Source organism: Neofelis nebulosa, chromosome 13 (genome assembly GCF_028018385.1).
Source record: "Neofelis nebulosa isolate mNeoNeb1 chromosome 13, mNeoNeb1.pri, whole genome shotgun sequence".
Classification (NCBI taxonomy): domain Eukaryota; kingdom Metazoa; phylum Chordata; class Mammalia; order Carnivora; family Felidae; genus Neofelis; species Neofelis nebulosa.
Genome location: NC_080794.1, coordinates 35,959,839 through 35,973,652, shown reverse-complemented (window position 1 = coordinate 35,973,652; position 13,814 = coordinate 35,959,839). Strand labels below are relative to the sequence as shown.

General features: G+C 58.1%; 1 protein-coding gene across 3 annotated transcripts in view; it reads right to left on the bottom strand.

Annotated features, from left to right (window-relative positions):
- The window catches only part of PALD1 (phosphatase domain containing paladin 1), a 74,812-nt gene that overhangs the window by 26,252 nt on the left and 34,746 nt on the right, over positions 1–13,814 (bottom strand). For all 3 annotated transcript variants that reach the window (XM_058696591.1, XM_058696592.1, XM_058696590.1), the window contains exons 2-12: positions 11,232–11,445; positions 8,566–8,668; positions 7,142–7,321; positions 5,795–5,959; positions 4,936–5,096; positions 4,629–4,704; positions 3,719–3,870; positions 3,267–3,366; positions 2,967–3,071; positions 616–711; positions 48–176 (exon numbers count right to left, since the gene is read on the bottom strand). In XM_058696591.1, the coding sequence (XP_058552574.1) occupies positions 48–176; positions 616–711; positions 2,967–3,071; positions 3,267–3,366; positions 3,719–3,870; positions 4,629–4,704; positions 4,936–5,096; positions 5,795–5,959; positions 7,142–7,321; positions 8,566–8,668; positions 11,232–11,416 (1,452 nt within the window). In that variant the 5' untranslated portion in view covers positions 11,417–11,445. The remainder of the gene's footprint in view (positions 1–47; positions 177–615; positions 712–2,966; positions 3,072–3,266; positions 3,367–3,718; positions 3,871–4,628; positions 4,705–4,935; positions 5,097–5,794; positions 5,960–7,141; positions 7,322–8,565; positions 8,669–11,231; positions 11,446–13,814) is intronic.

The following is a 13,814-nucleotide window of genomic DNA, read 5'->3' as shown; positions in this document are numbered from 1 at the left end:
CCAGCCCACACCCATTTCTACGTCCCCAGACAGCCGGCCACACTCACCAGAGAGCCCTTAGTGAGGAGGTCCCCAGGGACGACAGGCCCCGCTGAGCTCAGGGTCACAGGCAGGCGGTACAGCTCAGGATGGGCACAGAGCCAGCGGCTGAAACTGAGGGCAAAGGCCAGCGGGTACTGCAGCCCAAGGCGGAGAGAGATGGGAGTTCAGGGGCACGAGGCCACCCCAAACTCTCCCAGCCTGCCCTGTGGTGGGGGAGCCCTCAAGAGACATCCATCATGGTCCAGGGCAGGGCAGAGAGGCTGGAGAGAGACGACCAGGAGGTCCAAAGCAAGATCCTTCCAGGCTCTGATACCCTGCCTAAGGGTACAGAGACGAACCCAGGGCAGAGAGAGGTGGGCCCGCTCTTTGCCTGACCTGCTCTAGGACCACCACTCTATCTGGTCTCTCCTTGCCTCCCCACACCCACCTTCCTCTGCCACCAGCGCGCACGTCCCCATGCTCCTCCCCCGCTCCATCGGGGTCCTTGGCGGCCCCATGCCAGTCACCGTGGTGGAGAGGCCTGGAGGGACCCCAGGAGAAGGGGTTGTGGGTCCACTCATTCCCCAGCCCCACCTGCTCATGGAGATAGTAGTTAAACAGGATCAGGTAGAAGTATCGCTCCAGGCTCTGCAGCGCCCCCTGCCAGACACCATGCTGGCTGCTGCTTCCCTGGGGAAGAAGGGCCGGTGGTAAAGAGGGGGCTCCTGGGGCCACCCCGTTCCCCTCCCCAGAAGGGCAGACGCTAAGCCTCTGAAATCCCCGGGACACAATCTCCCCTCCCTTTATGACACAGTTCTGCCAGGCCGGAAGTTCTTCTAAGTGTCTAACCCTATCCCACTTGCTGGGATTCATCTGTGGCCCCGGGAAAGCCGCTGGTGACTCCACCAGGACTACCGCTATCGGAGCAGGGAGCCTCCCTCACAGGTTCTGCGCCCAGAAATAGGCTGGGATCCACTCCCCTTCGCACCAAGGCCACCCCCCTGCAGGGGCCGTGCACAATCGTGTTGAAGAAACAAGTAGATAAAAACACCCTTCTGTAACCCAGAGGCCCTCCCTTAACAACCATGACCTTCCCCACAAGAAAACAGGAAGACCCTCATAACAGTGCTCCAAGGGGGCCATTATCATTATCCTTACTTTACAGAGGTTCTGAGAAATGAAGTGACTTGCTCAGTCACACAGCTGTTAGCAGGGAGAGCTGGGTCCCCAAACAAATGTCCTAAGCCCAGCCCAGCATGCTCTGGGTAGGGAGCTGTCAGAGAGAATCCCAGGTCCCTCTCTTCACCCTCCAATCTCAGGGTTCTCCTGCTGGGTCAGTACCACCTTCTGGAGGGCAAGCGAGATTCATAGAGGCCCGAAAGGTCATGCCCTTGGATTACATTTAATCCCATCTTTGGGAATCTAGGTCAGAGGTCGGCAAACTTCTATTTCTATAAAAGGCCAGTAAATATTCTAGGGTCTCTCTTCCAGCTGTGCCACAGATGGTCCTGAAATGAACGGGCAAGACCATGTTCCAATAAAACGTATTTAACAGGGGCGCCTGGCTGGCTCAGTCGGTTGGGCGTCCGACTCTTGATTTCGGCTGAGGTCATGCTCCCAGGGTCGTGGGATCGAGCCCCATGTTGGGCTCCACACTGAGCGTGGAGCCTGCTTGAGAGTCTCTCTTTCCCTCTACCCCTCCCCTGCTTGTGCTCCCTCATGCTCTCTCGAAAAAAATACACAACAAAATAAAACTTATCTACAAAATCAAGCTGGCAGGTTGCATTTGGCCTATGGGTCGTCATTTGCCAACCTGCGATCTAGACTAAGGGAGAAAAACCTAAATACAGAAGAGCTTCATTTTCATGAAGTTATCTTGATGCAAAAGAATTTGCACTGATGAGCAACTCAACTGTCTCACAGGAGGGGCCGATTAGTAAACCACGGCAGGTGACATGCCAGGGACATCTGCTCTGTGCCAGGCTCCCTGCTAAGTGCTTCATGGCTCTTACTTTGGTGGGTCCTCACAACAATCCTACGGGGTGGCTATGATTACTGGCCCCGTTTTACGAGTGGGGAAACTGAGGCACAGAGCAGTTAAGCAGGTTGCCCACGCCCACACACCTGTAGGTGGCATGGCCGGGACCAGAACCCAGGTGGTCAGGCCACAGCCCGTGCCCTTGCCCCCCCCCCCCAGGCCAACAATGGTTGAGCCACCCAGTGGGCTTAAGTGACACAGCCAGCAAACATCTCGAGGACAATGAGCAGGGATGCATGAGTGAAGTGAAAGGCCACGAGCAGGACGCAAACCGTCCCCCGGGCCCCCACACAAGATCATCACAAAGCACATGGAAGGAAGCCAGCCCCAAAGCCGCACAGGGATGATGGGTGCCTCTTTTCCTTCTCTAATTTCTCAATTTTCTGTACTATACTATTGCTTTTAAGAGATACGTTTTTTTAAGTGTTAAGGAACAGTCTCTGCAGGCCTTAGATTCCTTCCACGCGCTGTGCGTAAACACTGTCACGACAACCCCCTCTCCCCAGAGCGTAGGGACAGGGCCGCGGAGACAGCCCAGGGCCCGTCGCTCTCCCAGAAGCAGCGCCCCGGACCAAACCCTGGCCTCCCCAAAGACACAGCAAGGGACCGACTTGCAGGGGGAGCCATGAGCAGTCTGGGAAGTCTCTGGGCCCAAGAGGCCCCAGGCACCCCCGCCAGCAGCCGCTTCCTCCATCCTGTTTATTCTGCAGCGAGGAGACCTGGCCAGGGAAAGTAAACTTCCACTCTTCCTTGTCCGTCCTTCCTGCAGGCCCAGCTCCTCTATCAACACCTCCCCTCTCCGGGAGAAGAAGCGACCAGGAAAAGTCCGTCGGCAAGAAACCAGTCAATAGTCCTACCAAATGAGGCTGCAGGACTCAGGCAAAAGCAGACCCTCTCTGTGCCTCACCTGGGCTGGGCCGGCCGGCCGGACACTTTCCAGCTTCCTCTGGTTTTCCAAGATGGCCTCCTTCAGGTTATGCATCTCTGCACAGGCGGTGATGGCTCTGTCCACCTGGTGCCCCGACCCGGGCAGAGAGGAGGGGAGGGCAGCAGGGAGGGAGCGGGGCGGGGGAGATGGCGGAGACAGACGGGAAGAAAAAGGGAAAGAAGGTTTGCCTAGAAGGGGGAGGTGTCAGGGGAGGAAGAGAGCCCAGCAGGGGAGCAGTGAAGGCCCCTCCACCGCCAGGCCGCCAGCCCCCTCACTCACCTCGTCCACCATCTTCCTGCCCTGAGGCACCATGTGGAGAAAGCTCTGGATCACCTGGAGCTGCTCCATGGGCAGTGGCTTGGTCTGCAGGGGGACAGCCCTGACAAGGAAGGGGTCAGTAGCACGGTCAGTGCTCCCAAAGGCTTCGACTCCTGTCCTCCTCTTGACATGCTTCCATTCACGTGGCCGCTGAGGGGCACCGGGCTACAGGCTCCAAGTCTTCCTCCCCATTCAGGTTGAAGGAAGCAAGGGGCATTTTCCCCACTGGGGAAACTGAGGCCCAGAAAGGTCAAGCGACTTTTTTCACGTGACTCAGCAAGTCTGCAGCAACCCAGGAAACGAACCCCACATGCCCCATCTCCAGCTCTGGCCCCGGGTCCCTGACGTGTCCCCAGCATTCTGGCAGCCCGCCCCCTCCTCCACTCATCCCTGCAGCCCCTTGGGACACTCACTCCGGCCTCGAGGCAGCCCGGCTGTGGTGAAACAGGATGAGGGTACCCAGGGTCATTCCCAGGTTGGTCCTGCCCACGCCTGTCTGGCAGCTGAAGAGGAGAGCAGGGGGAGGTCCGTGGGCATCTCGGAGCGGCAGCAGGCTGGGGGTCTCCTGGGAAAGATCATGACCGTCAGCAACAGGGGGACCTGAAAACCCCTTCTGCTGGGGCCCAAGTCAGGGGAGGGGGTCGTGACATCAGCCCACCCCTGCCCCACAGTCTTGGGCAAGGGGGGCCCAGAGAGGCAGGTGGCTCAGCCTCTTTTACTAAACTTCAAAGTCCGATCTGTTCCCACCTGCCCCCGGGGAGCGCGGCCCTGCCTCCTTCCCTGGCCCCGGGGGAGCTCCACGAGCTGGTCCTGGAAGTGAGACCGCCCAGGGGGCCAGACCTGTTTCTAACAACCCCCCACCCCACGAGATACAAATTAAATAAGGTGGCCTCCCGAAAGGGCTGGAGAAGAAACACCACCAGTACTCAGGAAACACCAGCTCAGGAGCCTACAGATAAGAATTTTTTAGCTCCAGTAACTTGACGTCTAGAGAGGTCAGGTGATTCGTCCAAGCTCACACAGCAAGTTAGCAGCTGAGCCTGCCCAGAGCCCCATCCCTCAGACCATCAATGCTTGGCTGGCCTTAGAGAATATACACTCCCACACACACCCCACACAGAGATACACACACACACACACACACACACACACACACACACACTCGACCTCCTACACAACACAGAAGGGAGCCTTCCTCTGAGGAAAGCCAGAGGCCACACTCGCCCTGAGCATCTCCATGGAGACAGGGCCTAGACACAGACCTGCTCTCCAAGGACCTGTCCCTACTCCGTGCTCCCACCACCCCCTCCTGCGCTGACTTACCCGAAGGACGCTCACAAAGGCATCAAACTGGGCTTCCAGGGGGGCCCCTTGCTCTGGCAGGGGCAGGCGGTGGTACCTGCCAGGTGAGGGGGAGAAACGCATCAGGCAGGCTACCCATCCTGGGCATCCCCCCGCCCCCCACATTCTTGTGGGAGAGAGAGGTGTAGGGAATTCCGCCCAACCTGCAGACGGTGAAACTGAGGCCACAGCTGGAGAGCACGGCCAGAGAACACCCATGCCCAGCACACCGGCCTCCCGTGTGGCCCCGAGTCATCTGGTGACCCCAGGCGGGACCGGCCCTCAGTACCTGTAGGTGGGCTGCAGGAAGAGAGGCCGCTTGAACACCTCCTCGGTCACGTGCACATCGTCCTCACCCCGGATGGCCACAGCATGGGGCTCCCCCAGCAGATCCTCAATATTGTGGTACACGTGGTACGTATTCTTACTCAGCTGGGCAAAGTCATGGATCTAGATGGAGGAGTGGGGGCCAGAGGGCCATGACTGACCTCCAGGCCCCTTCCGGCCTTCCTGGCCGAGCCGTAGAGTGAGGAGACCACATGGAGGCCCCGGATCGTCTGCTCCTCCCCCGGCGGGAACTAGCTGGTCACAGGTGCTCTGTGCTCTGGGAGTCCTGACAGGATGGGGGTGGCCAGTGGCCTGAGGGCGGCCACTCCACGAAGGTGACGCAGCCCCCACCGGGGCCAGGGAGGAAGTGCCCTTCCCAGTGGGCCGCAGGAATCAGCTAAGCCATCACACTGAAGGACAGGGGGCGCGCAGTCAGCTGGGCGCTAGAGGACACGAGGCCTCACAGGGCGACGGGGGACAACCAGGTTCCCGCCCATCTGGGGCACCGTGACCGCGGAGAGGAGACACTCACCCGGGCCTCACAGCTCACAGAGGGCTGAACCTCAGCGTTGGCACTCCTCGGCTAAATGAGGGTGCTGAGTGTGGAGGAGGTGTGCGGGGCGGGAAAGGGGCCCAGGCAAACAGAGCCGGGAACAGCCAGCCCTTCCTCTGGCTTCCCGTGAGCTGGCCCTGCAGACAGCTGCTCGCCCAAGCAACGGAGAAAGTGGGGGACAGCAAAGCTGGGCTGGGGGCCAGCGTCGCAGCTCAGCTGCCTGCGGCCTACCCGCGGGGAGGGCCTCCTCCGAGCCACTGACCCTCACCTCCTTCCGGATGGCCAGCTCCAGGCTCTCTGCCTGGATGCCAGGTCCAAGGCCCTGCAGGTTCTCACGAAGATTCTGCTTGTCTCGAGGTGTGTAGGGCACGAAGTCCTCACCAGCACGAAGGAACAGCACGGGCTCCTCCCGCACGCAGAAGATGACACACTCCTGCCAGGAGCCGAAGGAGGAAGGAAGCCGTCGCCACTACCCGGCACGGACACCCGACCCGCTGCCTTACCCCTGCGCCTTTGTGCAGGCTGTGCCCCCCTCCTCAAGTGCCCGTCACCCCACCCTCTCCCTGCGACATGAATCCCACACCCCCCCCCCCCCCCCCCCCCCGCCGCCCCAAGCAAAGCTCAGTCCAAAGGCCACCTGCTCCCAACGCCTCTCCCTCTCCTCGGGGCCAACAGCCCTTTGTCTGAAGCCATGGTGTTAATTCCTGCTTCGTGCTAGCATTATCAGTGCGTATGTCTCCCTTCATGGCTACAGGTTCCTTACAAGCGAACGGTATCCTGGTCATTTCCACTTCCCCCCAGCTCCTGGCGCAAAGCCCTGGATAAGCCAAGGGCTCAGTACACACCAAGCGAAAAAAATGGATGTCTCCCCGTCCCCCGTGCAATCATTCACTGAACACCTGACAGGCGGAGGGAGGTAAGCGGCCAGACCCTTCCCCGTGGGCCTTGCCATCGAGCTGGGAAGACGCGAGCTGCACGGGGCTCGCACCCCACCCCACTCTGGCTCACTCGAGGACTCTCCAGCTATCCCAGGTCAAATCAGACTCGGGCTGCCCATGCTGAGCCTGAAATCACAGTGGATCCTCAGCCTCTGTCCTGCAGACACTCAAAACCCCACCTCGGCATCAGGCAGGAAAAAGGAATCATTAAAAGCTGCCATTTCGAGTCCAGATGTCTAGTTCGGGTCTTGGGGACACCACTCATAAGCTGTGTCATTTATCCTCTCTGGGCCTCGGTTTTCTCCTCCGTGAAATGGGAGCAACCACCCCACCTTCATAGGGCTGACGTGTGTGTGTGTGACTCTTGTTATGACCTGGACCCTACTGTCACCCTGTCACCCTCTCACTTCTCCAAGGTTCTCAAAGTGGGGTGTGTAAGGGGCTTCTGACCTCAGGGCGCCCGTGTCCACACTTTACAGGGCAATAAATATTCACCCAGAATTTCCCAACCATGCTGCTCACGGTGATCATCATGGCATTCAAGGCCTGGCAGAGCCTGGTCTGGGTCACCAGCCACCATCATGTGGCCGGGCCCCTCCAGAACCTCTGAAGTTGCAAAGGAGTCCCTTTGCCAGACTTGGGGGGCTAGACCCTGCCTGGGAAGCAGTCATACTTACCTTGTGTCCATCCTCCTGGAGTTTCTGGAGGACCCGCCTGAATCCGGAGAGGGTGGGTTGCCCCATGCCGAACACAGTGAGCCCACCCCGCACCTGCCGGAAGTTGGGGGCCCCACAGCTCTGCACGGTGCCCAGAACATCCATCTTCTCAACAACATCCCGCACCAGGAAGTAGCGACCCTGGCAGGGGGAGAGACACGAGGGGTCACTCAGATGGCTCAGGGACATCTTCTACAGCCCTGTCCCAGGCCCCAGAGGATGAAGAGCAGAGAGATGGGGCAGGGGACATGGTCTTCAAGTTGTCTGCAGACTTCCGGAAAAGACAAACAAAATATGTGACCATCTGTGATCCCAGGAAGGGTCTCATCTAGCATGGGAAAGGGAAAGACAGCTCCTCCTGATGGAGAATCAGAGAAGGCTTCATGTAGGAGGCAGCATCGAAGCCAGGCCTTGAGGAAACCAAGCAGGGAGAGGCACTCTTGCGGCAGGAAACGGAGTCTGACTCTAGGGTGGGGCCCGAAGCTCTCCAGGAGGAAGGCCTATGTCTCCCTCAGCCAGTGGAAGGGCATGGAGAAGGGGCCCAAGCAGGAAGTCACAGCTGGGGCCCCAGGAATCAGCGAGAGGAAGACTAAACTAGCTCCTTCCTAAGGTCCTGAAGTTCTGAGGCTGCCCAGGTCTCTCCCCTCCCCAGCTGGAGTGAATGGATGCAATGACTGCTGAGTAGAAGGTGGGGAGGGCAAGAGAAGCCAGGACGGTTCGTTCCTGGGCACAAATGAACTCTGGCATCACCTGTCCAGGCCCCTGCCTTCAGTATGACCCACAGGACATTGCCTGACCGATCAGAAACGGAACCAGTTCTTCCAAATGCCAGAAAATCCCAGCTACTCTTTCAACAAATATAGCTTAATCGGCATGATTACTCATTCACTATTTATTGAGCACCTACAGTGCTAGAACCAAGTGCCGTTCTGGGGCTGGGGGCTACAGCAGTAAACCAGAAAAATGAAAAGTCGTCTGTCCTTGGGGACCTCGCTTTCTAGGGGATATTTGAGGGGGAAAAATAGCTAAGTAATAGAAGTTCTGGAGCTTCGAGAACGGGATGGAGATCCCCAGGCCGAGGGGAGCAGTCTGAGGCCCGGTACCTATTCTTCCGGCTGCTCCGAGGGAGGGGTGTGGGCAGGCGAGGGCCAGGCAGGGACCTGGCAGAAGAGAAGAGCAGTGACCCCAGACACCAGAGGGTGAGAGGAAGTGGGTGAGGACTCCAGAGGGTGAGGTAAGGACATGCAGCAGAGAAGGGGCCGGGGTCGGTGGGAGGTGGGGGGGTGGGGTGGGGGGAAAGGAGGAGTGAGGGAACCTGTGAGGAAGGAGAACAGGATGGGGGTGGGGAAGGCCGCCGGGGGAGGGAAGGGCAGGGCTGACCTCACCTGCACCAGGTAGTGCTCAGGCGTGGCCTCTGAGAGCCGGCCCAGCGTGTAATGGGCCTTGAGTAGCTCGTCATGGATCTGGAACTCCTCCCTGCAGTTGTACCTGCCAGGGCAGAATGGAGCCCAAGTCAGAAAACCTTCACGATCAGGGTACCCTCCACCCTCACCAGACCCCTCAACAAGGCCACCCCTGTAGCCCAGGCAGCTACAAGTTTGTGGCAGAGGCGGCCTGGTGTCGCCTGTACAGAAGCCTGGAACTGTGATTGGCCATCTGGCTGAGGACTACATTTCCCAGCGTCCCTTGCAGCTAGGCTGGTCATGTGATTTAGTTTTGGCCAATGGGATATGAGAAGTGCTGGGGGCAACTTCTGGGTCACTCCCTTAAAGGGAAAGTGGGTGCCTCTACGTTCTCTCCTCCCAGCTAGTGTCCAGAAGAGATGGTGAGAAGCAGATACTGATGGTGGCGGGGCACCGAGAGAGGAGAAGCCTAGCTGATCACAAAGTGGCCATTCCAGCCTGGCGCACCTCCCGGACTCTGGTGCAGAGAGAAAGGCCTTGTTTAAGGTCTCCAATTCGAGGGTTACTTGGGGCCCCCACCGTCTCTGAGAACAAGCCCGCAGCGCGGTGAGGTGGCTCAGGACTCTGGCTTTGGGGTTCCGTGACCCGGGCACGAACCCAACTCCACCGCTCGTCCATTTCTTGGCTTTGGAGTTCCTCACTCTCTCTCTGTGGCTCCGTTTCCAGTAATTCTCACCTCCTAGGGCTGCTGTGAGAATTCAGTGCACTGCTGTGTGGGAAGTGCTCAGCCAAGGGCCTTGGGCACAGTAAGCGTCTATTGATACAATAATGCTACCTCCGCACAGGGCCATTTCAAACAAAACCCAGGGGTACAAAACCAGATTTCTGCAGATGCTAAGCCAGGGCAGGTCTGTGCCCTCAAGACACAACACGCTTCCGTGCTGATTATGACAGTGAGACGGCCTCCCGGCACTCGGGCCCCGGCGTCTGCTCTCTACGAAGGAACTGCACCTAGGAAAGGCAGGGCGGAGGAATGATTGGGGCAGGGGAGCACTCGACGAGAAGTCAAGAGACCGGGGATCCCGCTCCCAGCTCTGCCTCGTCTCACTGCGTGCTGGGCAAATCCTCTACCCCCAGAAGCTCGGTTTGGGGTATTTAGATCCAGTTTTCACATCTGATTGGAAATGTGTTAGATCAGGAGCCGGCAAACCTTCTGTATCGAGAACTGGGTAGTAAGTAATTTTGGCTTGTGAGCTACACAGTGTCTGTTGCAACAACTCAGCTCTGCTCCTGAAGTGTTAAGCATCCACAGATAGTATATAAATGAATAGGAACGGCAGTGTTCCAATAAAACTTTATTCACAAAAACGGATGCTAGGTGCGATTTGGCCCACAGGACACAGTTCACCTGCCCCTGTGCTGGATGACCTCTGAGGTCCCTTGCACCCAAACACACTATAACCCAAGGGATGCTGTGCTCACGCTGGCTCCAGGAGGCATGCATAGTCCCACTGTGGCAGATTTGTACAGCAGGCCCGTGACCTTCCTGAGCTATACCACTTGGTTCAATATTTTGTACGTCAAAACCCACATAATCTGATAGGAAAAATGAGACCCAGAGAGGGAACATGCCTTGCCCCAGGGCACAGAGCAAGGCCCAGGATGTGCGTCTCCTATACCGCCCCTCAAGGGCCAAACCTAGATGTGTCACCTCTGATAGAATACACGTCGAGTCTCTTGTATGTAACATCTCTTCTTTTCCCCTGATCGTGAGCACAGCAATGGATTATGACAATCTTCCTGTCAGGCCCCAAAGCCAGCAGGCCAGATTTATCATTCCCACCCCTCGGGTTTCCTTACACAGAAAGTCCCATCTGCTGGGTCTCTGCCCATCTTCTGTGTGTGGAACACAATTCACCCTCAGCTCATCATGTCCTACTTCCTGCATCCTGGAGGGGCCCAGAGGCAGAGTCCATGTAAGATAAGGCTTCCCGATTCACCAGGAGACAGACCCAATGCCTCTTCTGCCCCTGGGCCTCTGGTTCACAGCACCCCCTCCTTCAGTGACCCCACAGGGCAGGCAGGGTTGCAGAGCCCCCTTCTTGGCCCTCTTCCTCTGGATGCATGCAGTGTATCCAGAGGTCTCAAAATGTGGTGCCGGAACAAACCCTCAGCCTCTTCCGGGGCTGTGCCTGCAGGACCTAATTAAGAGAGTTGACCAACAGCTCCCAGCCTTTCAAGCCATAGCCCTTTAACCACCTGGTATTAACCTCAGTTTTGAACCGTAATTACGAGCTGTGGAAAAATAAAAGTCTAAATTCTATGCGTCTAAGTACATAAACTCCCTTTGAAAATGTTCAGCCACAAATGATTTTCAAAAGGGTGTCCCCACCCCACCCCCACAGCCATTCCTCCCTCGCCATGCTTCTAAGCCCTGTGGACAGGAGAAGTAACCCGAGCCAAGAGACACTCGACAGAGACCCGCCCAGCCACTCGCTTGCCGTGTGACTCCAGACCGACTGCGCAACCTCTCTGGGTCTCAGTGTCTTCATCTGTGAGGGCAGTCTGTAGACTAGGTGTTACATGCCACCACCCCTCCAGGCATGTCTTCTGGGGACACGGCCACTCTCCCCCGCCCCGCCACTCACGTGATCACGACGGGGGCCACTTTGTTGGGGATGATGGACTTGGCTTTACTGTTGTGCAAGCCTGTGGTCTGGAAGGAGTGGACACTGGGTGAGTGCTGACCGTCCATCGGGCCACCGCCCTGGAGGCCCTCGAGGGGGGCACCGGCCGAAACCGTCTGCTGGGCTGTGCTGGCCGTTGTACCCATAGTCTGCTGGCAGCCTCAGGCCCCAACACCTGTGGGATGAGAGGGCACGTGGTGGAGGAAGGGGTGGGGAAATCCACAGCAGGAGGGGACCTGGCCCACCTGTACCTCCCCCGCATAGACGCCAAGTCTGAGGTCCAGCGAGGGCCAGCTCTCCCTGTAGCTGGAGACGGAGGGCAGGTGTGCTGCCTTCCACGCGTTTGCCGAGTGCCTACTATGTGCCTGGCCCTCTGCTGCTGCTTTGGGAGGGTGACGGACATAAAAAGATAAACACACGGCCCCTGACCCCTTACAGTTACACTCCTCTGGCAAAAACATGACTGTTAGGAAGGGGATAACCCTCCACACCAGGTCAGGATCTAGGACTCTGAGTGACTGGGCCAGGCCCTCCAGACACGGGGAAGTGGGAAGACTGGTGGGCGGGGGGGGGGGGGGGGTGGGGAGGGAGGTGGGGGCAGCAGGTACAGAGGGAAGTCAGGCTTGGATTTGAAGGGTGTGGATGGGAACAGGGTGCAGGAGGACACTCTAGGCATGAATATCACAGAATGAGGCTGGGGACATCCGGACAACATGAGCTTTCAGCAGATCAAGGGTTTACTGAGAGCACCAGGCCCTTGAACTTGACATCACGGTCATCAATACCACCATCAACGGCCAAGGCTTCGGCCCTGCATGAGGCAGGCTGGACACCTGCTAGATGCAGTGATTCCCCTGGTGGGGCTCTCTCCCAGAGAAATACTGAAGGACGTATGCAAAAACCAGGCTTCGAAGATGGGTCGCTCCCAGAAGTGTTGGTTACGATGGCAAAAGACACAGGAAACAACCTCCAGCCAACAACAGGGGCTTTGTTGGGTAAAGTACGGGACATCTCTAAGGCGGAAGGCTAAATGGCCACTAAAAACATCATCATGATGGCTTTGGAAAGACATCTAGGAAACAGGGCTGCAAGGCAAGGACCGGCTGCCATCCCATTTTAATTCATGAAAGCGTATCAGCAGAAGAATCTGGGAGATACCCATCAAGATGTTATTTGGAGTTATCACCAAGTGATGCAATTATGGCTAATTTGTGTCTTCTTTTGTTTTTTTCTCCTCCAAACACTGGGTACTAAAGTTAAGGCCCATTTAACACAAGTGAGAGAATGGCTGGGGAAGCGGCTGGGGACCAGTGAGGGGCTGCTAGAGGGCGTGAGAGGGCCTGGCCCCGGTCGGAGAGCCACAGTGCTGCTGGACAGGCAAGGGGCCGGGAATTCTACGTGGCCCAAAGGGAAGGCGTGGGAGACAGGCTCGCAGAGCTCCGAGGGTCCAGCAGCCCTTGGCCCTGGTGGACCTGATGGTCTAGGATCAGGACAGGAGGGTGCAACCCCCCCCTGCCCGCTGTCTCAAAACCGGGAGTAGCACCTCAGGAAGGGGGTGGCAGAGTCAGAGGGTCAGCGGGTCAGTCTGGAGGCTGAACTCACTGTGCCTTCTCTCCCCCCGGCCCTGGGGGAGTACTCAGGCTGCCCCTCCCCAGAGCCACCTAGACAGAATGACTAGACTCATCCACCCCTCCTCCAACCCTCCCAAACCACCACCTGTCCCTGTCCCTGTCCCTCTCCTGTCGGGAAAGGGTTGCTTCTCTCCCTCCGGCCCAGCCCTGTCATCCTTGAAAACTCCCAGCAGCCATGTGACAGCCTTGTTAATACGCACACCTTGTGTTTATGAGAGTCCCATCATACAGGGTCCAATTTTTCCCTGCCTCCCTGTCTCTGTCTCTTTCCCTGCCGCCCCTCCCCCCTGTCAAAAATGGAGGGGATGAGCCTCTGTTCCTAAACAGAAACACAGGCTGCTCAGATTGCACGAGTGGGCCCCAGAGCCAGAAACTTCTCTCCACTTCACCTGCTGTGGCAGGCCCCCAACACAGCTCACCCAAGTTCCCCAGACCCCGCCGGGCAGTCTGGGCCAAGGAGGCACAGATAGGAACAGCCTCCTCCAACAACAACATGGGCAGCTGTCCCAAAAGAGGGCACGGGCGACGGGACATGGGAAGGGCCTACAGGAGGCCGCAGCTGATCACAGCTGCCCGGCCAAGGCCAGGCCCGGCTCCCTTCGTGCTGAGCTGTGGCTGACCCCCCCCCCCACCCCTCCTACCCTGCACCACTCCCATGGCTCCAGCCCCAGCCACCCCTGTTTTTCACGGGCTCCACGGACGACGGCAGGCCCCAGCTGGGGCCCTAGAAGGACATATGTGCACAGCTGTAGGGTCCGAGGTGGAGGAAGGACAATATCCTTTGAAAGTTGACCTGCTTCCAAACAGTCTAGAGGAGGGTGAAGCCCCAGGATCCCCAGGCTTCCCGCTCTACGCTCTCCCCCTGAAACCTCCCCACCCTGCCTGGAGTGCGGCTTGTTAGCTAGCACAGGGG